The sequence below is a fragment of the Vombatus ursinus genome, unplaced genomic scaffold, assembly GCF_900497805.2.
Source record: "Vombatus ursinus unplaced genomic scaffold, bare-nosed wombat genome assembly UNPS02011613.1, whole genome shotgun sequence".
Taxonomy (NCBI): domain Eukaryota; kingdom Metazoa; phylum Chordata; class Mammalia; order Diprotodontia; family Vombatidae; genus Vombatus; species Vombatus ursinus.
In genome coordinates this window covers 3,820,540-3,845,079 of record NW_020951391.1, presented here as the reverse complement: position 1 = coordinate 3,845,079, position 24,540 = coordinate 3,820,540, and the positions used below count along the sequence as shown (strand labels likewise).

Here is a 24,540-nt window from a genome sequence, read left to right as displayed (position 1 = left end):
TTGGAACTCAAAATCTTATGGAAGTAAATGTTGAAAACAAAAAAAAAATAAAAGTTACCATAAAAAAAGAAGTATAAAAAAGGTGCTATGAGTTCATAAGAGGGAGAGATCATTGATGATTTTAAATATTTATTATTGTACTGAGCTATAATACAGTGAAGGGCAGCTAGGTGGTGCAATGGATAGAGCGCTGGGTCTAGAGTCAGGAAGAACTAAGTTCAAATCTGACCTCATACACTTGCTAGCTGTGTGACCCTGGGCAAACCACTTAACTCTGTTTGCCTCAGTTTCCTCATCTGTAAAATAAGCTGGAAAAGGAAATGGCAAACCACTCCAGTATCTTTGTCAAGAAAACCCCAAATGGGGTCATGAAGAGGTGGTCACAACTGAATAACAACAACAATACAGTGAATGGTACCCTCAGAGCTGCTGAGATCTGTCAAACTATTTGTCTCAAAATATTTGTCTGTCGATTTTCTAGTAGGGTTTCTGTTTACTCCATTGCTCCCACACTGCCAACTGTCACTCCTTGTATTGCCAATAATACCCCTATTATAGTGGGTCATAGAAGTAAAAGTGTCAGAGGCCTTGCTGTTTGTTTTCTAGTTCTTGACCACACTCTAGACTGGAGTGATATTTACTGCATAGAAGCTTTGACAGTAAACTGGAGTACCTATTCACAAGGACTTGGAAGAGGAGATAAGGAAATCACATTTTACTAACATAATCTTCTATGGTGTCCATTTTGATTCATTTTGTTTCTTGTCTTCTTACTCCTTTATCTCGGCCTGGTGAGTGGAGCTGCATATTTAATAAGATTCTGCATTCAGTGTAACCATCCAGAGAGATAGCAGAAATAATTACACAAGACCAATTTTAGATTGTTTGAGTCTGTGGGATGAAATACGTCATGTATTAGATAATTAGCAACCTACATGCTCTCCCCTGTATAAAGATTCTCTCCCAGTATGAAGGTTTTACGTGCCCTCTCTTTTGGTTATCAGATCATAGGACTCTATTTTTTTAAGGGCCACCACGCAGAATCATAAGAGCTTGTGAATCCTGAGGAAAGAGGGACTTGGGCTGGAAAGGGGTGAGAAGCTTATCTGGACAATAACTTCCCAAGGGGAGGAAGAATGTCCAAGGGCACTGGAAAGTTTCTATGTTGCTTAAGGACTGACTGAACTCTGGATGTCCCAGGAAGGTATGGGAGCCTTCTAAATTTTATGCCCAAGGACAAAGCTCCCACTGCCCTCCCCTAGCTATGCCATTGGTGGGATGTTTTGAATAATGTGCTCATCTTTAGGTCCAAGTTCCCAATTTTTGATCCCCTGCTTCTATGAGTATTGATTCTAACAAGTTCCCACCACTAAAGATGTCCTGGGATGCAGTGGATGACTTTAGTGTCTTTAATGTCTGACCAAACTCTGAGCCTGGTGTAGCCATCTTTGTGACAGTAACAATAGATTGTTCTCATCCACCCATGCTTCTGGGGAAAGTCTTCACACGCCTGGGGTAAATATTCCGCTAACTCACTGATGGGTTTGAGACCCCTCAGTTAACCTCAACTTGGTTTAGCCCATCTGCCAAGGATGTGACCAGTGCACGTGCTACAGCGTCTTGGAGCCACAGGTGAGAGGGTACAGCAAAAATCATAAACTCCTTTTTTCACAATTAGGGCAAAGCAAAATCTTGTATAGAACTTTTTTTTTCAGAAAATGCTACAGATTTTTAATTTAAAATAATAAAATAGAATTGAGACCTGTGAAAAAAGTAATAACACAAGTTGTATAAGCTGAACAAGCATTGTGTCTGATCCTTGACCTTCTTCTATCTAAGTAATTCAACACTTTGGGCCCAAATTTGAAATCAGTCAGTAGTTAGAAGTGTCCCCCACCAAAGTAGATCTTGCTCCATTTTACAGATGAGGGTAGTAAGGAGTTCACTAATTGACAAAAAGAGAAGAGTCAGCTTCTAAGTCTGAATGAATCCTGCTTTTTCTTTAAGCTTCAGTTCAGATGCCACCTCCTCCCCATCAAAGGCCTTCCTTTATCTCTCTTCCTCTTATCCCCCAGCTAAACATGTTCTTTCCTTCCTCAGAATGTCATAATAGCAAATAAATGAATGAAAAATAATTTATTAAGTACTTATTATGTGCCAGGCAAGGGCAACTAGGTGGTGAAGTGGATAGAATTCAGGGTCTGGGATCAGGAAGATTCATATTCCTGAGTTCAAATACAGCCTCAGTCACTACCTGTGTGACCCTGGGCAAGTCGCTTAACTCTGTTTGCCTCGGTTTCCTCACCTGTCAAATGAGCTAGAGAAGAACATGGTAAACCACTGTAGTATCTCTGCCAAGAAAACTCCAAATGGGGTCACAAAGAGTTGGACACGACTGAAACAACTGAACAACAACAGATAGCAGCTACCATTAGTAGTAGTAGTAGTAGTATTAGCATTAGCATTAGCATTAGCATAAAGTACCTAAATAGGAGGTGAAAAAGATGAATTGGGGACTGGACCAGGAGGTGGAGCAGACCTCAGGAGGAAGGTTAGGGTAGTAGTAGCACAGTAGCATCGAATTGACCTATTGCAGAGTCCAGGATGGGCAAGAGGGTCAGGAATGGTCTAAGAAGGTCAAAGAACTAGCTGAAGTGGGAGGTGCCAGTCAATGACAAGTCTCAGTGAGGCTCAATCCATAAGAGGTTCACTAGATGTGAAAGAGAAGGGGAAAAGTGATAGATAAGGTGTGCTGAGAAAAGGAAAAGCCAAGGTTTTATGCCAACTGCCCTCTTCTGACAACCAGGTCATTCCCTGGAGGACTTCACCCTTTTGCTTCTGGAATGCTCACTCGGGATCCCACTATCCTGATCGGTAAGGGATTCCTGTGGCCCACTACATGTGAGCGGGCTCCAGCCAGGCCATCTTGCTGCCATATTCGTATTATCTTATGCCCCATCCTCTTTCCAGTTTTAGAAGCATAATCAAATCAATACTGGCCTTGGTACAAAAGCTTTACCATCCTCTCAAACTCCAATAGAAGGAGTGCTAGTCTTGGGATCAAATGACTAAGACTGGAGTCTCCAACTCACTGGATGTTTTGACCTTGGGCAAGTAACTCCATTTCAGTGAACCACAGGTTTCCCATTTGCAAAACAGAGATATCCTAGTATTATCTCCCTCAAGAGGGAATCATGGGGAATAAATGAGATAGAAAGAGTGACCATAAAATCTTTTGTAACTATAAAGCATTCGTGGTGAAATGTTTCTGCCCAATCCAAGGACAAGGACAGTGAGAATATGCTAATATTCTGATGTGCCCAGGAAGTCCAAATTCTAATTAAAATAACAGAATCTTTTACTGGAGTCCTATTCTTAAGGTTTATTGGAAGTTCAGAGAGGCGGATCTAGGTTCTAGAAATTTATGCCAGTGAATCCAAACTCTGACAGGGGCTGCCAAGCTGAAAAGGCTTCAGGCATTGAGAGAACCAACCCCTTCCCTTCACTTGCATGGTCAGCACCCTAGTTCTGGCCTTCATCATCTCTCACTTGAACTTCCACAGTGCCCTCTGCCATAGTTCCCCTGCCTCAAGTCTCTTCTCTCTCCAATGTGTGCTCCACACAATTGTCCGAGTTATATTCCTGAAGCACAGGCAGGACTATGTCACTTCCCTACTCTAGAAGTTCCAGTAACTTCCTATTGCCTCTGGGATCCAATATAGATTCCTCTACTTGGCATTTAAAGACTTTCATGATCTAGCTCCAGCTGACCTGTTCAGCTTTATTATATACAATTCCCTTTCATTGCATACTCTACAGTCCAGCCAAACTTGTCTATTTCCTGTGTCTCGCACGTGATAGTTTATCTCTTGACGTCATACTTTTGCAAAGGCTGAACCCCGTGCCCTGGAATGATCTCTTTCATCTCCACCTTTCAGAATCATTATCTTCCTTCAAAACTCAGCTCAAGGGCCCTATGTGAGAATTTTGGGGGTTCCCTCAGGTGTTAATGGCTACTTTCCATGTTACTTAGTATTTATTTATTTTGTAAATCTGATGTACCTCTACTCTTTTGCTTAAGCATGGTCCACTGATAGAATGTAAGGCTCTTGAGGGCAAAGACTTTCATTTTGTTCGGATTTTTCGAGCAAGGGTTAACTTCTTATGTGTCATGAACCTATCTGGCAATCTGGTGAAGCCTCAATGACTGCTCTGAATAATGTTTGTTTGTTTTTTAATTCATAATTGAAAGATGCTAAATTTCAATTAGAGGTTAATAAAAATAAAGATATAATTTTCCCCCATTCAAGTTCATGGAGTTCCTGAAGTCTATCCACACATCTCTTGGGGATCCATAGATAACCTCCAGTTAAGAAAGTCTGCCCTAGCAAGTAGCACAGTGCCAGACACATAGTAGGCAATTATTCAGTGCTTGGTGATTTATTGGTAACAGATTAAATCTATTGAAGCCCTCATTAGAGATCAAGTTCAAAGGGGTTCTTTAGATAGTCATCACCCAGGTCATGCATTTTTTTTTCTGTATCATAGAAACTAACAAAGAGTTTCCTCTATGTCTCTAAGGGGTTATGACCTGTACTGTAGAGGAAGAGACCCCACCAACAAAACCACATCTTCTGAAGAAGTGAAAAAGTAGCAAGTAATTTGGGACACTCACCTCTGGGGGAAGGGGGAACCCAAGCAAGCTCAGTACTTGGGATACTCAGGTGGAAAAGTAAGTGGATCAAAAGTTGAGGACACAGAGAGAGGTTTCCAGTCTCCATAGGCCACCATATTAGCTTAGTTTAGTCAATAGTAGAGAGCTAATGTGAGCCCACATGGGAATGCATGCTCAAAATGAGAAACCAGACTACTCTAAGACAGGGAGCCATAGGGGGAATGGGCCAAGAGGAGACTATCAGTCCTAACCTCTGGGCCCCATGCAATAGGTAAATGAGGTGAACTCCAGAGACCCTGACTCTGATCCTCCATCCACTGCAACTTTCTACCTCCTGCCAACTGAACAATAATAAAATCAATATCATCACTGAAAGGGGCTAATGACACCATTGCCTTCCGGTTCCATTCACAATCCCCGTTACTGTCTCAACTGGCCATAGTGCCCTGCTCTGGTATCTTCTCCCTGACACGTGTTGCATACCTTTGATTCAATGTAAGGTCCTTAAAGCCAAGGACTTCATTGGCATTGCATAATAGATAGGGCAATGGACATGAAGTCAGAAAGATCTGGGGTCGAATCCTACCTCAGACCTACTTTCTAGCTGTGGGACACTGGAAAATCACTTAATCTCTCACTGCCCCAATTTCCTCATTTGCAAAATGAGGAGGTTGGTCATTATGGCCTCTGAGGTCCCTTCCAGCTTTAAATCTATGATCCCATCTCACTTTTGTACTGCAGTCCCAGCACCTATCATAATATCTAGCACATAGTACGCTAATAAGTACTTATAGATTAATTATTATCCCCTGAAGCCCAAAAATACCAGATAAATGAGTTCTTTTTATTCTATCCACATTCTCAATACTAGAAGTGTATGTGTGCAGCCAAGCACCTTTCGAATCACTCCTACCCGTCATTTCACTTTATTCACACAGCTACACTTTGAGTTAAGTAGGGCTAGTATTATTCACCTTTAATACATTCTATTTATTAAGCCGATACTACATGCAAGTTAAGGTGTTTACAGTCTAGTAAGTTAGGAAACAAAGAGACAACCAAAGTCACTATCTAGTTAATGTCACAACTGGGACTGGGATATAGGCCTCTTGACATTTTCCAATCCCTGTACATTTTCTACCAAATTATGATGCTTCCTCACCTGGGACATCTTACTTTAGGACAGGGAATATAACCCTCAAGTGAAAATTCCTGTGCAGGCATGGGGTCTGCCTAAATGCTTTCTGAGATCCTTTCTAACCTACTAAGATGCTGTGATTCCATGAAGAAAAGAATCTTGACAGCATCCTGCCTGTCCCAAAGCCAGGCTTGTTTATTATTCAGGCCAGCTGTTACAGATCTATTTTAAGTACCCTACTTTGAAAAACATGGAAGGTGAGTATCAAGTATATCACTAAATATTCCATATTAATTGACTCTTTAGGGAACTCCCAAGTGAGTAGCACATAATACTGGTTTCTCATTAAGTAATCACTGGAAAGCTGACCACACTTCTTGTGAAAACAATTTCAAGGAAGATTTACATAGTAGGGGGGAAAATGTAATTTCAAAACACTAATGAATGAAGACCAGAAGTAGACCATGCCTTTGGTGCTCCCACTTCAGCTGGCTGACTGCCTAATATGTAGTAAAGAAAGAATGGAAAAGAATAATTCTCCTGATGCCTTGTCAGTTACAATATATTACTCTATCCCACTCTCTTCTCAGATAGCTCTGACATTTCCCTGATACCACTGATAGGCAATGTGAATCTAGTGGGAGAAAGGGCTTCATGGGAAAAAAATAACCCACTTCAAAGGAGCGTGCAAAGGACCTGGCAAGCAGTGTTTGCAGTTGGTGCATTTTGGAGAGAGGTCGTTATGCCTGATCATTAGCTAGGGTCCTAAGCCATCAATTCTGTTTGCACAAAAGAAAGCTAGGACAGACTGGACACTAGGATCTAGCAACAATCCCAGCACATCCATCCTTTGCTCTGCTTTTTTTCTCCCTCTTTCACAGAATTTCAGAGCTTGAAAGGACCTCTCCCTTCCTTGGTCTAGCATATGAATCCCTTCTATCCAACAAGGGAGACATTAAGCTTCTACCTGAAGACTTTCAATGTGGGGGAACTCATTGCCTCCCCAGGTATCTTCTGCTTTTGAATAGCTGTAACTCTTGGGAGGTTTGCCCTAAAATTACTAAGCCTAAAATTACTTCTTTATAACTCCACCCGATTGCCCTTCTTTCTGACCTCAAGGGCTAATTCTTCTTCCACGTGACAGCCTTTCAAATATTTAAAGATAAAATATATGTCCCCATTGTCTTCTGGTGTTTTTGTCTTTCTCTATCCTATCTTATATCCCTTTCTATCTCTACCATCTTAGCTTCTCCTTATCCCATTGTAAGAAAGGGCAACCATGAGGCTGTCCATTTTAGCTGCTCACCCTTAGAGTAGCAATCAAAATGCCACACATCTATCAAGAGACAGAATGCTGTTAACAAAAGACACAGAGATAAATGGAAATAGGCTACAAAAGCAATGTGTTTAGTCAATTTTCAGTCATGTCTGACTCTTTGTGACCCCGTTTGGGGTCTTCTTGGAAAAGATGCTAGAGTGGTTTGCCATTTCCTTCTCTAGCTCAGTTGACAGATGAGGAAACTGAGGCAGAGTTAAGCAACTTGCCCAGGGTCACACAGCTGGTGTCTGAAGTCACATTTGAATTCAGGTCCTCCTGACTCCAGGCCCAGATGCTCTATGCACTATGGAGCCCCCTAGCTGCAAAAGCAATACCACAGTCAGGTAATATGACTGATCACTTGCAATTAATATCCAAATAATGATTCTAGACTGCTAAGGATCATAGATTTAGAGTTGGAAGGGGCATGATAGCTTATAGAGTCCATCTTATTTAGCATAATATTGAATCATAGAAGTAGAGTTAGAAAGGACCTTCTAGGTCATCGAGTCCACACTCCACATTTTCACAGATGAAGAAACTGAGGGTCAGAGAAGTCAAGTGATTGTGTAAGGTTACACAAATTCTAAGTGGAAGAGCTTGAACCAGTCTTTGGATATCTTCCACTGTGCAACACTGCCTCCTCTATTTTTACAAATGACCTTGAAAAGGGTTCAACATACATTTTCCATGTTTATATAAATGGCATGAAATATGGGTGAGTGATGAGGAGTGAGTGAGAGGATGAGATGGGGAAAGGAAGTTGGCACCATAAAATAGTATCTTGAATGCAATGTTTAGCAATTTACTACATTCTGTAGGCACTAGGGAGCTCTCAAAGGTTTCTATCCCTCCCTGCTACTGTCAGAAACGGAATACACAATTGACCTAGCATTTAACTAGGCCTTTGCTACATGCCTTGCCTAGAATATCATGCTAGTGGGACCATGGGTCTGCCCTCAGAGTACACATGTAACATGCCTCTGGGCTTCAAGGCCAAGAAGATTAAACCATAGCAAGAAAGAACAACAAATAAATCTATGAGTTAGGGACCTGTGTTCATTTCTATCTGGAGGGCAGATAACTGCTACCTTAAGCAATTCCCTTTATCTTGATTGGAACTCTTAAGATGCATGGAAATCCCACATAGTTATGGAAATTAAGGCCCAATCACCCATTGCCTAGGCCCTAAGGAGTCTGAAGACTTTAGCTCAAATAAACAAAGATTAGGGTTGACAATAGAAGGATAACCAGCTGGTGGATTATTGAATTAGCTAATCAGTCTTCCTTTCAATATTAGATGGTCTCTTAGAATCTCATTTAAAAAGTGTCAAATTTTAAAAAAATTTATTCATCAAAAGTTTCCTCATTGGAGGAGGATGATGACAAGAACGAGAAGGAGGAGAAGAAGTAGCCCTGAATAACAGAGAGAGCACAAGACTTGAAATTCAAAAGCCTACCATAGGTCTGAATATCCTTTAATCTCTCTGAGACCTCATTTCCTCATCTATAAAATTTAACAAACAGAAAATGCAATCATTATCACTGTATTTCCTATCTCTTGAGATTCTCATGAGAAAAGTGCTTACATATACATAAATGTGAGCTGTTACATTTTATAAAATTAATAAGAATAATAATCATAGCTAGTACTTATATAGAAGTTTGAAGTTTGCAAGTCATTTGCAAATATCATCTCATTTAATCCTCACAACAACCTGATAAGTTAAGTGCTATTGTTATCCCCATGTTACAGATGAGGAAACCAAAGCTAGATGACGTGCCCCAAACCACACAGCTAGTAAGTGTCTGAGGCTGGATTTGAACTCAGGACTTCTTGACTTCAAGTCCGAAGCTCTATCCATTGCAGTACCTTACTCAAATATTCATTAATCAAAGTCACATTTCAATGTTCGAATGTATACTTTCATAATTTTTTTTTGCAGAATAGTTAGTGTTTACTAACTAAAATAGATAAGTGATTATGTGAACTTTTCTTGAAAAATATTCCAAAAGAAGAAACAATAAACAAAGTATAAATAGATCTCCAAAATATTTGGGGTTTTTTGTTTGTTTGTTTGTTTTGGGGGGGGGATGTTGAGGTAGTTTTTTTTTTTTAAAGTTCACATCAACTTGGGTCTCATAAAGCAAAAATAACATTGAAACAATTGTGGTTTTCACTGCTTCCTGAGTGTAGAAATAGCCCACATGCAATGAGTTGCTGTTTTATTAATCCAACATAAGTAATCAGGCAGCTTGCAATTACAGCAATAATTTTTTGTACTTATATGTTTCCCCCAAACATAAGCTTCTTAAGGGCAGGGAATTCTTCTTTGTATTCCCAGAGCCTAGAACAATGTTTGTTGATAGATTGTTGATAGATTAAACAGATATAGGTATCACTATATTATATATCCCAGTATGGAAGTCAGCATATTATAGTAGAAAGAATACTGGACTTGAAGTCAAGAGAGAGTAGAATCAAATCTTGCCTCTGATACTTACTAGCTTTGTGACAAGACACTTAGCCTCTGTAAAATGGATATACTGTAACATTAACTGTAGAATTGTACTGGGCTGTTATGAAGAGCAAATGAAATAATGTATTTTGTAAAACAGAAGTGCCATAACCACATACTCACACACACACACACACACACACACACGCACACACTCACACACATACATCTCAATCAATCAATAAACATTTATTAAGTGCCTACTATGTGCCAGGCACCATCTTAAGCACTAGGGCACAAAAGCCTTTTGTCTTAAGCACAAAAAGGGCAAAAGAGAGTCCCTGCCTTCAAGGAGCTCACAATCTAATCAGGGAGACAATGAGCAAATAATTGTATGCAAAACAAGCTATATATAGGATAAATAAGAAATAATTAACAGAGGGAAGACACTAGAACTGTTTAGGTTTAGGAAAGTTTTCCAGTAAAAGATGGGATTTTAGTTGGGACTTAAAGGATTCCAGTGAAGCCAGGAGGCTGAGTTGTTAAATGTATAATAAATGTGTATATCAATACATATATGTACAGATATATAATAAATTTACATATTATACATATTTGCATCTAATGGTAGCCACCTTTAGGGCATGAGGAGGGGAGGGGAGGAAAAAATGGAAAAGAAATTTACATAATAATTTTATTATATCTTTAAAAGGGATAGGAAGTTGTACATAATTTGCAGTTTTATAAGCAATCATATTTTTTAATTATACTATGTTATGGAAATGCTTGTTTTATTACATAAATTAAAAATAAAATAAATTTTAAAATGTTTAAATAAAATTTGAAGATATAGATCCACTTTGTCCCTTTAGAGTTTACAAACCACTTTTCTCTGGGTTGGATGAAGTATGTATTTTCTGCATCATTATTCCCATTTTACAAAGAAATAGCTAAGTGAGAAGTTAAATGACTTAGCCATGGCCACAAATACTTTTAGGAAATGTCACAGGGGTGGGGTGGCCTCAAGGCCACATGTGGCCTTCTAGGTCCTCAAGTGCAGCCCTTTGACTGAATCTAAAGGATTTGTTCTGTGAAGTTTGGATTCAGTCAAAGGGCCACACTTGAGGTCCCAGAGGGCCACATGTGGCCTTGAGGCCACAGGGGCCCCACACCTGGACTCAAAACCATTATTCTGACTCAATTTTCCAACAATCCTCCCATTTCAACAACCTGTATCATTAGTACTGAGAGGAGTGTTAGCTATCAAATTCAACTCCCTCCTTGGCTGAGAGAAATGATTAGTTCAAGTTAACAAAGCTAGTTAGTGACAAAGCCAGGTCTCAGCCATCAGGTCTCTTTGTTTTTTTCTTGCTCTTTGTTTTTTTTTCTTACTATGCCACACTAATAACCATTAATCATTGAGGAAAAGTTAATTTAGCTTTAGTATATTCTGTTCAAATAAGGAAATACGTAACATAACTTAGGAAGAAGTTAATTGAAAAAGTTTTTTTTTTTAGTGTAAAGTTTTGTGGTATGAAAAATTAAATTAACCTCAGCTAACCGGTAAATTCAGCTATACTCAGACGTTTCCATTACCCAGGAGATCCAGACTCGTTTCTGCAGAGCCCTGGACAATACTTATTGCTGCTGGTCTCCACTCTGATGCAACAGATCTTGCCATCCAGAAGGGGCTGCAGCAAGGTAGGAAATAATGACTCAAGCATGTTATAGATTGCTAAGCAATGGGACTTGGTGAGCACTCCTGTGCTCCACAAAGAATTTCTGAATCTGGAGAGCTGCTCTGGATGTTGCTAATATAATCCTAATGATTCACATTTCTATAGTACTTTAATGTTCCCAAAGTACTTTGTTCTGCCCTAATCCCCCTCACCCCAACAATCCTTTTTGGGGATAGATAAGTATTTTTATACCCATTTTTCAGATGATAAAACTGAGGCTCAGGGGTGAAACGGATGGCACAGTTAATATCAGAGCATAACAAATGCTTGTTACATGAATTAATGTGACGTATAAAAGAATCACAAAATCTTAAAGGTTCATTTTATATAAAATTTTAAGTTTACAAAGTTCACAACTACCCTTCAAACCAAGTAATTCATAGAATCATAGGTTTAGAGCCAGAAAGGGACCTCAGAAACTATCTAGTGACTAGATTCTAGTCCAACACCCTGATTTTACAGTTGTGGAAACTGAGGCACAGAGAGATTAAGCGACTTGTCCGTGGTCATACAGGTAGTAAGCATCAGAGGTGAGATTTTAACCCTCCTCTGACTCCAGATTCAGGGCTCTTCAAGTGTTATTTCCCCTATTTTACAGATGATGAAACTGAGTGCAAGTGAAAGCATAGAATATATCAGTACCCTCATGTCTTCCTGCTTGTGCACCTAGAAGCCAAAACCAAGGCAATCAATAGGGTATCCATGGGATTGGGTTACACTGGGGCCATCGTGAGAGTCTGACACATGAATTCAAAGAGCTAAATACATAACCTTACTTAAGCATCCATAGTTAATTAACTCAGCAAATATAGCTCTCTTTACAAAGATGCTATTGCTGCTGCTCCTGTCTACAGACTGATTAGTGTGGGCTATATATCACAATACCCCTGACTCTAAAAACATTCAATGACTGAGATTTCCAAAATGCGATGATGGGAACTTATTTTTTGTTCCTCTCTCTACCCTTTGAAGTTATGAGTCTTCTTTAAAGTTGTTACAAGGAACACTGAGATAGAATCCTCTTAAGGTGCTTTCTTGGCCAAAACATTCTAGCAGGGGAAAAGATTTCATTCAACCTTTGGAATTCTGAGCTCCCCTTTTTGCATGTGACTCTCACGAATCCTGGCAACTTCAGAGACGGACCTTTTTACCGTGGCCCCTGACACAGGAACAAAATATGTAGCAAGACCTGAGGCGGGAGGTGGAGGGGAGGGAGAAGTGAATAGTGTCAACCTGAATTTGTAGTTTCCTGTCTCTTTGCTGAGAGAGGCTGGACTCATGTTTCTCACGTGGTTTAAAGAGAGCTGTAAATACTAAACATCTCAGTGGAGAGATGTGCGGGAGACCTTCAGAGGGCAGCAGCAGTTTTATGACCCGACCCCACACACCCCCCCCTTTTTTTTTCTTTTTTGGCTCATACAATCACTGGTACTGGGCATATTCAACTTCCTAGATTCCACACTCTCTGTGACATGGTTCCTCTTTCAAAAATGCAGATCAAGAAAACAAGGGGAAGCAGCCTAGCCAAACCCAAAGAGCGAAGTGGAAAATAAAATGTTATTTCATCATCTCCCATTCCTCCCCTGCTTCATTCCTGTTGTTGGTATTTGGGAGTGAGAGAATATGTGAGATGCACTTTAAGACAACTTTTATTTCTCAAATCACACACACACACACACACACACACACACACACAAAGTACCATCCCTCTTTTACAAATTCCTATATCATCTTTCCAGAGTTTGATAATTCAGTTAAAGAGATTAAACCGCCTCTCGCAGCTGGGATACGGAAAAAGCCAAGAGTGGCCAAGGAAGGGGGAGGGAGGACAGAGATAAGAGGCTGGCAGGGAGCACCTAGAAGATCTTTGCATTTACACAAAGAAATTAGCCAGATGATTAATGGGGGATGCTAGCGGGAGGAAGGGGAGGGGTGAGGAACACGGGAGAGGAAAGGAGATATGGCCCAGGGAGGTGAGAAGGGGGGAGAGAAAAGGGACGCTCTGCTCCCCCTCTCCTTACCTGGGACATCTGGGGCCTCAGGTTGATCTCCTTGAGATTGATAGAGTGACCCTTCAGGTTATTGAGCAGCTGACAGAGCAGGACTCCATCGCGGAGGGTCTGAGCCAGGTCAAACACCTGGGCAGAGTCCCAGGTCACCCGGTGGTTGGCGGGCAGCACCTTGCAATGGATGAGCCACTGAGCGCATTGTCTCCAAGGCTCCATGCCCGACAGAGCTCAGGATCGGAGCCGGTCTGGGAGAGAGAGACAGATGCTGGAGCTGCCGAGGCTTCCTCCTCCTCGTCCTCCCGGGACACAGACAGCGGGCTACGGACACCCCCTTTCTTCCCCTAACCCTATCCAAGGGAGAGAGGTGTGTGCCGCAGTGGAGGAGGGCTCGGGGATCCCCTGCCCGGAACGGGGCGGTCAAGCAGGGCTCGGCTGCCACGGCGGCGCACCCGGCAAAGCTCTGAGCGCAGCCGAGCTCGGGACGCCTCTGCTCCGACTCTCTGTGGCGGCGGCGGCAGCAGCCGCAGCAGCTGCAGTGACTCTCGCTCGCTCACTCGCTCGCTCGCTCTCTTCCGTCTGCTACTTGCCCCGTGTCAGCAGCCTCAGCTGCAGCCCCGGTAGAGTGCAAAGGAGCTTCCTACTCGCAATCAAAACCTCGCCGGCTACTGAGCATGCCCAGCTAGCTCCCCAGCCCGAGCCAGTTTCGTTACAGTCTGTGGATTCCCTGGAGGGGAGGGTGGAAGGGAGCTGAGGAAGCCGGCAGGACGTCAGTTTGGGGAAGAAAGTGGGGCGGCCCGGTGGGGAAAGTGTCACCCGCGATGAGCCCTGGCCCACCAGCCCTCCCTTTCTACCTGTCAATGTCTGAGCATCCGGACATGCTTTTCAGCTACAGCCATGGACAGGCATTCTGGGCCCATGGTGGTTTGCCTCTTAGGGCAGATCATCAGATCAAGTAAAGACAAGAGTTTCCACTAGGTTACCACCACCATCACCACCCCAGGGTATTCAGTAGGGCAGCTTTATCAGTGAGCTCAGGCAGAGAGGAAACAGGGCTGAGATGTCACATTGGGCAAAATAGGGGGCCACACCCCCTCCCCAGGGAAATTCGGGTGCTCTGGATTACAGGGATCTTGACAACAGGTTATTAGTGGTTTCAAAGACAGCAGCACTCTCACTTTGCCTGGTCCTCCCTCTGTGTCCTTGGAGACTCTTCCCACAATTATACTGCACATACTGCCCCCTCTTCCCTGTTGACCTCTGAGCTGTTAGAACGCAAACTTTTCGGCATGCCCTCCCTCTTCATCTCTGTCTCCTGGCTTCCTTGACTTCCTTCAGGTCTCCGCTAAAATTCCACCTTCTTCAATAAGCCATTTTCTATCCCTTTTAATGTTAATGAGATCATCTCCAATTTGTTCTGTCTACATTTTGTTTGCATATTGTTTCTCCCATTAGACTGTAAGATCCTTGAGAAAAGGGCTGTGTTGTTTTGTTTTGTTCTTAATGCCCTTTTTGTATCCCCAGCACTTTGCACAATGCCTAGCACATAGTAGGCACTTAATAAATGCTTGTTGACTTAGCTGTACTTCTATAAACTCAAGGTGTTCCAGTGGGGTGTTTCCTACAGAAAAGAGCCAATTTTGCTGCAAAACCTGGTTCATCACAAAGACTTTCCTGCACTGCTGTCCTCCCACTTCTAGTCTGGCCTCTTTGGCTCTGAAATGCCCTTACTCTTTTCATCTCTTGTGATGATTCCATTAAAACTTATTAAAGGGAAATTTCCTTGAATGGCAGTGTGGGCTGTCTTTGGAGCCAGGAAGATCTAGGTTCAAGTGCTGCTTCTAACATATACTTATCTGTGTGACCTTAGGCTAGACCTCTTAGTGAGCCCATCCAATTCCCTAAGGCTATAAACTATTGCATTTAGTTTTTGTGAATGGAGTTTCCTATTCCTATGACAATTCAGGTTTGGATCAAAAAAGGCAGACCACAAACCTCTGACATATAGAGGATCCTATAGGTTTTCCCTGTCGATCTGAGCGTGTTCAAATAAGCTAGGGCAGAGTTTAGATACAAACAGGAAAGTTTTCTAGCATACCACACCCAGCAGCAGCCCTTCCATGCTTCCACAGCTAAGTAGAAGCTATAGTTACTGGTCCCAGAACAGATGCCAGTGATTTTAAGTGGAGCCTTTATACATTCTGTAAATAAGACTTCTGGTGAGGTGTCTTACTAGCTGTCTTGCATTCATTTCCACTGCACATTTCTTTTTCTTCCCACCCCCAACCAAAGTTTTATATTATGTTTAGCAAGATACTGCCATGCATAACTCTCTGTGTCCTGTATAAGTGTGGTTCCCAGCCACCCCCTTTTTCTTTATTGTTTTATATTGTAATATTTCATGGTGGGCTATGTCTTTGTTCTCTAGCATGTGCCAACTTTAGTATTCTATGTATACTTGTTTAAAAATAAATCAGTCAGAGGATTTCCTTTCCTCGCCAAGCATCCTTCCTCAGTGATTTCCTTTTTCCTTCAATACAGATGGTATCAATGGTCTAAGTCTTAGACTCTAAGAGAATCATTGTGCATAGTGGCAATAGTGTGAAGAACATTGGACTGGGAGTCCAGAAGACCTGGGTTCAAATCTCCCTCCTGACAATTACTTATTATGCCACCACCGGCAAATCTAGTAAATCCTCAGCTCTTATCTATATCGAAGTGGTATTATGACACTCAAATAAGATAATCAATGTAAAATGTCTTAGGAACTTTAAAATACCAGTTGTTAACATCTTGAGGTTTTTATTATGAATATAATCATCAATAAACTTGAACATTTCAATTGGTCAGTTAACAAGAATTTATTAAGTGCTTACTAGGTACCAGGTACCATGCTAACAAACAAAAGCAAAAACAATCCCTGCTCTTAAGGAGTTCACATTCTAATGTCAGAGACAATATGTGGAAAAGAAAAGTTGTAAATACAAGATATATACAGTGTTGGGAAATGATTTTTCAGTATGCAAATAAGAATGCAAAAGAGGATTTTAAGGGTATATTAATTTCTTTTTTTGCAAGTAATTTGTTTTTAGTTTTCAACATTCACTTCCATAAGATTTTGAGTTTTAAATTTTCTCTCCTCTCTCTCTTCCCCCTCCCCAAGATGGCATGCAATCTGCTATAGGCTCTACTTATACATTCATATTAAGTATATTTTCCCATTAGTCATGATGTAAAGAAGGGCTAGACCTAATGAGAAGAACCAGGAGAAAGAAGAAACAAAACAAAACAATGAAAAGGAGATCAAATAGTATACTTCCATCTGCATTCAGACTCTATAGTACTTTCTCTGGACGTGGATAGCATTTTCTATCCTGAGTCTTTTGGAGTTGTCTTAGATCCTTGCATTGCTGAGAAGAGCTAAGTCTATCAAAGTCAGTCATCACACAATGTGGCTGTTACTGTGTACAGTGTTCTCCTGGTTCTGCTCACTTCACTCAGCATCAGTTCATATAAGTTTTTCCAGGTTTTTCTGGTCTGCCTGCTCATCATTTCTTATAGCACAATAGTATTCCATTACATTCATATACCACAACTTGTTCAGCCATTCCCCAATTGATGGGCATCCCCTCAATTTCCAATTCTTTGCCACCACAAAAAGAGCTGCTACAAATATTTTTGTACATGTGGATCCTTTTCCTGTTTTTATGATCTCTTTGGGATACGGACCTAGAAGTGGTGTTGCTAGGTCAAAGAGTATGAACAATTTTATAGCCATTTGGGCATAGTTCCAAATTGCTCTCAGTTGGCTCAATTCACAACTCCACCAACAATGCATTAGTGTTCCAATTTTCCCACATCTTCTCCAACATTTATCATTTTCCTGTTTTGTCATGTTAGTCAATCTGATAGGTGTGACGTGGTAAGGGGCATATTAATTTCAACTTGGTAGTCACAAAACTGTCTTTTTCATGTCCATTCTGAATTTTTTTCTGTTTTTGTCTTTGCATACTTTTTACAAACTTTAAAGCACTACGTAAATATCTGTTATGCCATGTATTTGGTAAATAAAGCATAATGTATTTTATATACTGTTTCTGTTAAACAAAGTCACTATTTATAATTCATCATTTCAGACCACATCTTGGCCCAAAGATAACTTTTACTGGACAAGTTTTCTAGAAATAAGTGGTAAAAGTAAGTAATTATTTCATTCTGTTTCAGATAAAACTAGGTTTTAGGTGAGTCTTTAATAATACTGTGTTCAACAAATGGCAGCAGAGTGAAGAAAATTTATAATCACTTTTTTCTTTTTATCAATTGAATTTACCTAGTCCCCTTCCTACAATACATAATACTTCATGAATGCTTAGCCTTTAGAAGATGAGACATGGGAAGGCAGGGGCAGATATTATTCTGTGTAATGCAAAAGGACAGAAGAAAGACCTTCCTCCCTCCATTTAAGAAGGAGAGTTCTTGGAAGCCATACTCACAGGATCATGCATTTTAAGCTAAAAGTGGCTTTATAAGTTATCTAGTTCAATCCACTCATTTTACAAAGGAGGAAACTGAAGTCTAAGAGGTTATGTTACTTGGTTACTTAGCCACAAACACTTGTTGAATCAAAGCTTGCATAGTTAGTAAAAGTGGTGGGATTTGAACCCAGGTTCTTTGACTCCAGGTAGAGTGTTCATTTTATTATACCATGCATCCTTTCACTCAAGATAAGGAAAAACTTCTTAACAATTGAAGCTGTCCAAAGACAGAAATGGAAGGTTCCTTGGGTAGTACAATCACTAGAAGTGAGCAAGTAGACAATTTTTCTTTTGTTGTTGTTGAGTTGTTTCAGTCGTGTCTGATTCTTTGTGACCCCATTGGGGATTTTCTTGGCAAAGAGACTGGAGTGGTTTGTCATTTCCTTTTCCAGCTCATTTGACAAATGAGAAAACTGAGGCAAAGTGTGAAGTGACTTGTTCAGGGTCACACAGCTAGTAAGCGTCTGAAGCCAGATTTGAACTCAGGTCTTCCTGACTCCAGGCCCAGTGCTCTATCCACTGTGCCATCCAGCTGGTCCAGTTATTTGTCTCATCTATCATAAAGGAGTTTCATGCTCCAGGTGAGGATTGGATAAAATGACTTCTAGAGCCCCTTTCAACCCTAGGATTCTTGGACTCTGTCCTAGGCAGTTCAAGAAGTCAAGAAGGTCAAGGAACAAAAGAACAGAAGACTGTGAAGCACAGACTAGAGGTATTGTCCAATTCACTGAGATGTTAAATGACGTTAGACAGTCAGGAGGGAGGCCTCATGTCATGTTTATTCTGGGAAAGGAAATGACAGTGGGCCTCTTTCCCTAGCTTTTAGTTCCACATTCTCTCTTGCCAGAATGATGACCAATCAGGTGGTAGGTGCTCAGATCTGCTTTGTAGGTTCCTATTAATGTGTTATTGTAAAACATTTGCCCAGTGCTATAAAGCCAAAGCAATCTGCTTCCCCCAAAGTACAGTGGTACAACAAAGTATAATATGAACCAGCTCGTCCCATTTTCTCCTGCTCTCTAATCTTTCTTTGAGATGACTTATGGATCCAGGAGGATCAGGAGAAGAGAGGTCAAGGTCTGGAGTTCTGGTCTTTGACTCAAGAAACATGAGTTCAAATCCTAACTCTGCTATTTGTTAGATATGTAGCCCTAGGCAATCCTCTCTGACCCTCATTTCTTGATCTGTAAAATGGGTGTAATTATCCTTGTACTTCCTGCCTCCTGAGTAGCAGTGAGGAAAATGCTTTGTAAGCTTTAAGGTACTAGAGTTAGTATTATTATTATTATTATTATTATGCATTACAGAATTTCAAAGCTAGAAGGGACTTCAAAACTATGCAATCGAACCCATACTGATAAAAAAAAGTATTCTTTCTACAACGTCTAAGAAGTAGTCATCCAGCCTTTGCCTAAAAACATCAAAGACACCAAGGTCATCCACTGCATCTGGGGCCATCCATCACCAGTAGTACTAACTTTTGTCTTGTCACTGGACTTTGACAACTCTGGATCAATATTCAAGTCTAAACATCACCCCATGATGTCATTGATCCTCTTCAAAAATGAAGGATGAACAACAACAAAAACTGCCAGGGAAAGGAGTCCACTCCTTCCAGAAGCAACCCATTCATTGACTTTTCTGTAGCTCTAATTGTTAGAAAGTGTTTTTTCTTGAAATCAAGCCTAAATTTTCCTCTTTACAAGAGACACAGGACTATAAACATTTATTAATCACAACATGCTAGGAGAGATCAAATAATCTGTAAAGGTGAGGAGATAGATCAATTATCCATCCAACTTAAAAAAGGAAGGAATAAGATTAAAATGCTATTCTTAACCATGTATGTCTCAATCCATCAAAGTCTTTGGACAAAGTTCAGAAAAACCCCAAAACCATTGGATTAACTGTAGTCATGCTGCATAAGAAGTGTTTTTGAATTGGCTGAGGAAACCTGGTCACCCTCTGAGCCAGCTAGAAAATATTGAGCCAATTTCAGAACTGAGAGATTTGAGCATCTGACAGCAAACAGAAGAAAGAGCTACCTCTGAGAAGGAGTGGGGGTGGGAGGACAAATGAGAGTGCCTTGATCAACCAGAGGAGGACCTAGCAAGCTTTGGAAGACCAAAGGACTTAGACTTTTTATGAGTGTCATAGCAGAATCCCTGAGACTGCAGCAATTGGTGGTAGTGTTTATACTGGAAGCCAAGAACAGATTAGACAAAATGAAGGAAGACAGATTTGAGGTTCTTCAAAGAGTCTAGCAGAAAAGCTACATCACACCCAAGGGGAAAGATCTTGAGGACTCCAGATGAAAGATTTCAAGAGTTTTAAGTTACCCTTTTTGTTTTTTTGGTTAGGCAATGGGGTTAAGTGACTTGCCCAGGGTCACACAGCTAGTAAGTGTTATGTGTCTGATGTCAAATTTGAACTCAGGCCCTCGTAAAAGCAAGTCAGTGTTCTGTCCACTGTGCCACCTAGCTGCCCCTTGTTTTTTTGTGGGCTTTTTTGTGTTGTTGTTTTTTTTTATGTTACCCTTTTTGCCACATGTTCTTTCTAAGCTCCAGTTCACTGTCTCCTGGACTCTGTGTGTACTTGGAGATTTGGAGTGCAGAAGGGGAATGGAGAGATGGGATTTTTTTTTTAACTAATTCTACTCCTATAGTAAATACCTGTTTGTAACACCTAAGAGACACTATCTAATTGATGATAAGCATAGGAAGAAGCACATCAGTGAGAACTCATGAGCTATAGCATTAGAAAGACACCCCTACCCCCTCAGGACCAACCTTAGATTCTAAGGAGATAAGTAATAACCTGGCTCTGGGGACTCGGCCCTCCGATACCAGTGGAAGGGAAGAGGGTGAGGATGGTAACTGCAAAGCCTACATGTGCTAAGAATCAATCAACCAACCAAAAAGCAATTAATAAATACCTATTACAGGCTAGCTGAAGGGTTAACAAATACAGTGGATAAGATTCTCAAGGAGCACCCATTCTAATGAGGAAGATAAAGGAGAATAAATACAAAGTAGTTAAATACAAGGCAGTTTGGGAAGGAAGTTATTAGCAGTTGGGAGGTGGGCAGCAGGGCAGGGGGGGAGGTTTAGGAATTGTTTCATACAGATGACAGTACTTGACATTAGTATCGAAGAAAGGGAAGGATTCTATGAGGCAGAGATGAAGAGGGCATGCTTCCAGGCATGAGGGAAATCCTAGAGGTATAAAGAGGATGATATGACATGATAAAGATTACATCATCCAAATAAAGTACTTTCACTGCATTCTGGGGCATGTCATTCTGTCTCAGGAAAATTACAGGCCTGCTTTTTTGTTGACTAATTATGCCATTTGACTACCACCTTTTCCTTCACTGGATATTGAAAAAATGGGATAATTGACAGGTGTTGTCTTAGCCTTGGGGAAAAAAAGAAGAGCTGATAAGCACCAAGTACTCTTTCCCATTGTTCCACATCTCAAAACAATTCCATCATTTAGAACAACTAAGAAAGTCAATGTACAGCACAATAGAAAAAAAGTCATAGAATATTAGTGTGGGTTGGTATTTTAGAAATCTTGTCCAGAGCCTCTTATTTTTCAGATGAAGAAGTTTAGGGTTTAGAAACCGAAGAGTTTGGCCAAAGACCACATGATGAGTAGTAGAGATGGGACTCAATCTTGGATCCCCTATGTTTCAGGTTTATTTTTGAAGTGGGGGATTAGTCAATGTGCCTAATCATTATGAACATGCACAGAGAGTCTCTGATACAATCTCCATATCAATTTTAGAGCGTGCTTAGACATTCCCCAACTAGCTGCATTCTGCTAGCCACACATTGAAGAAGAGCATGTTTGATTGGTTGTATCACCAAAATTGTGGGCATTCAAAAGGAACTTGTTTACCAGAACCAGTTGTCTTTTCAGGAAATTTATTCCATGCTGATGCCATCACTTAGCAAAGTGCCTGGCGTGTACTAGGTGCTTAATAAATGATGGTTGACTGACTGATACGAGGAAAACCAAGTGTAAAAGAAGAGACCTTGGGCCCTCCCCATCCAAGGTCAAGATGTGGCCCATGAATACAGGTCTTGATTCTTTGCCTCAGTATTTGTTCTTTTATTTTAAGTGGAAGAGATTGGAGGCTACAATCTTATGAGTTTCAAAAATCACAAGAACTGGCTACTCATAGAGCCTAGAGTGGAGTCCATGCTGGAGTTTTCAGCCAGCCAGTCTAGATTGGAGTGTCTGAGGAGCAAGAAGCAACCTTGGGGAGCCAGCTCATCAGTAGGTGAGGCAAGGGTTCATCCAGAAGCCATGCCACATTTGAGCAAATACTTAATGAGACCAATACTATGTAGAAGCTGTGTTAAATTCTGAGCCCACTCTGCCCAGGACCAAGGTAACATAGAGGAGAGTATGCCTACCAGGTTTGGGGAGAAAATGTTTATACTTTATGCTTGCTGTATGTTCAAAGTAAATATCCTTTTGTAAAAGCTAATTGATGTTAATTTGTTGATTGAAATTGAGAAAATAGTCACTAATAGATAACATTTAGGGGGGAACCATATAAAAATCAGGACTCAGGATGAGTATTAGAGAAAGTTGATACCCCAACTCCTCAGGGGCATCCCTAGAACCCTAGAAGTGGAGATATAGCCTTCCTCACTTTGTAAGGGCTAAGCCAGAGTACTTGAAATACTGTCATTACACCTTGCTGATTCTCTTGTGAATTAAGACCCAGGACAAGATAACTGAATCCTTATTGCTAAATAATAACAATATAACAACAACAATGAACATTTTAGGGCTTATGATGAATGAACGAATGAATGAATGAATGAATGAAAAAGGTTTATTAAGTACTTTCTATGTGCCAGGTACTCTGCTAAGTGCTAGAGATACAAATAGAAGCAAATAAGACATTCCATGCCCTCAAAGAGCTTATATTTTAAGAGGGAAAGATTACACCTACATGAGACTGTCATCCAGGGAGGAGTGTTTTGAACAGGGAAGACTGAGAGTTGATATTTGGAGTTATAGGGCAATTAATGGACATCCTTTCTAGGAACGGTAGTGCTCTTTTGATAACTGCTTTCGAAGCCGGAAATAGAAAGCAAGTGATGAGAGTGGAGAAGGGCTGTGGTATGGCAAAAGAATGGCTAGTAAGTAGTGGGGTATGAAGGGTGTAGACCCAGGAAAGAGGAGGTGAATAAATGCTCAGCAATCAGAAACCTTAGGCCTAAGAGTGAGAGCTTGAGTTCCAACTGGAAGTATAGGCTGGTGCATCTTCAAGGTTAACTGAAAATGAACCAAGAAAGTGGTACTTTATTCACAACCACTTTGTGAGATGTGCAGTATAAGTCATTATCCCCTTTTGCAGATGAGGCAAGTGAGGTTCTAGGAGGTCAACTCTTCCATAATCACAACTAGTAAGTGGTGGGTCTGAACCCAGGTCTTTTGACTCAAAGTCCAATGAAATATAAAAAAAAAAATTACAAGGCAAAAAGAGAAGGTAACAAACATTTACTAAGCATTTACTATGTGCCTGGCACTGTGCTAAGCACTGGTAATGCAAATACAAGAAAAAAGAACGACAGTCCCTGCTCTCAAGGAGTTTACACTCTTGCCAAGGAAGATAACACGAAAAAAGAGAACTGAAAAGTAGGTGAGGTGAAGTACCTGGAGGGGAGGAGGGGCAGCCTGGTAAAATCTGGAAAGTCAGAAGAAAAACTGGGAGGAGAATGGATTGCCAGCCTCAGCCTCTCCTCAAAATACAGACCCTGGGCAGGAACCCGGCAGCCACGGTGTGGGGCGCGCAGGCTACGCCGCCCGCTGCCGCTGTCCCTATGGCCCATTACAAAGCCGTCGACTCGAAGCGGGAGCAGTTCCGGAGGTTCCTAGAGAAGTCGGGAGTGCTGGACACGCTCACCAAAGTATGGGTCGCCCTGTATGAAGAACCAGAAAAACCCAATAGCGCATTGGATTTTCTAAAGCATCACTTAGGAGCTGCGACTCCAGAAAATCCGGAAATAGAGTTGCTTCGCCTAGAATTGGCAGAGGTGAAAGAGAAATATGAAGCTGTGGTAGAAGAAAACAAAAAGTTGAAGGCAAAGCTTGCTCAGTATGAACCACTTCAGGAGGAGAAGTGTGCTGAATAGGATTCTTCTCAGTTGAACAGGCACTGAAAACCGGCTTTGTACAATTTGCATAGTTTGTATAGTATATAATCAGTCTTTTATGGACAGATATCATAGAACTCTTCTAATGTGTTAAATTCACTTATCACATTTAATTGTTATAAAAAACACTTAGAATCACTAATAAACAAACTTAATATAATTTTTTTTTTAAAAAATATAGACCCTGGGAGAAGCTTACCAATGGGAGAAAGGAGTCAGCATGGTGGAGGGATGTTCCAGAGTGAAAAGGTTGCTGACTAGCAATAGATGTTTCAGAGTGAGCATGCCCCAGGCACTAAGGCAGCTGAGATATGTTGTCAAAGTCTGGAAAGTTAGAAGTAAAGCTGGAGGATGAATGAAATACGGGGGATCTGGTCCCTCCACAAAATGGAGGTCCCAGGAAGAACTCACCAGTGGGAGAAGCGGGGCCAGCATGGTGGAAGAATGTTCCGGGGAGATTAGGTTACCTCAGGGACCAATGGATGGATATT

The 24,540-nt window shown here is 41.0% G+C and overlaps 1 protein-coding gene and 1 pseudogene across 1 annotated transcript in view; one reads left to right on the top strand and one right to left on the bottom strand.

Moving 5' to 3' along the window:
- The window catches only part of VAV3 (vav guanine nucleotide exchange factor 3), a 465,753-nt gene extending 452,010 nt beyond the window's left edge, over positions 1-13,743 (bottom strand). Inside the window, exon 1 of the mRNA XM_027856780.1 lies at positions 13,351-13,743. Within this exon, the coding sequence (XP_027712581.1) occupies positions 13,351-13,554 (204 nt within the window). The 5' untranslated portion in view covers positions 13,555-13,743. The remainder of the gene's footprint in view (positions 1-13,350) is intronic.
- Positions 13,744-23,715: 9,972 nt separating this feature from the next.
- LOC114039072 lies at positions 23,716-24,067 on the top strand (annotated as a pseudogene).
- The last annotated feature ends 473 nt before the right edge of the window (positions 24,068-24,540 follow it).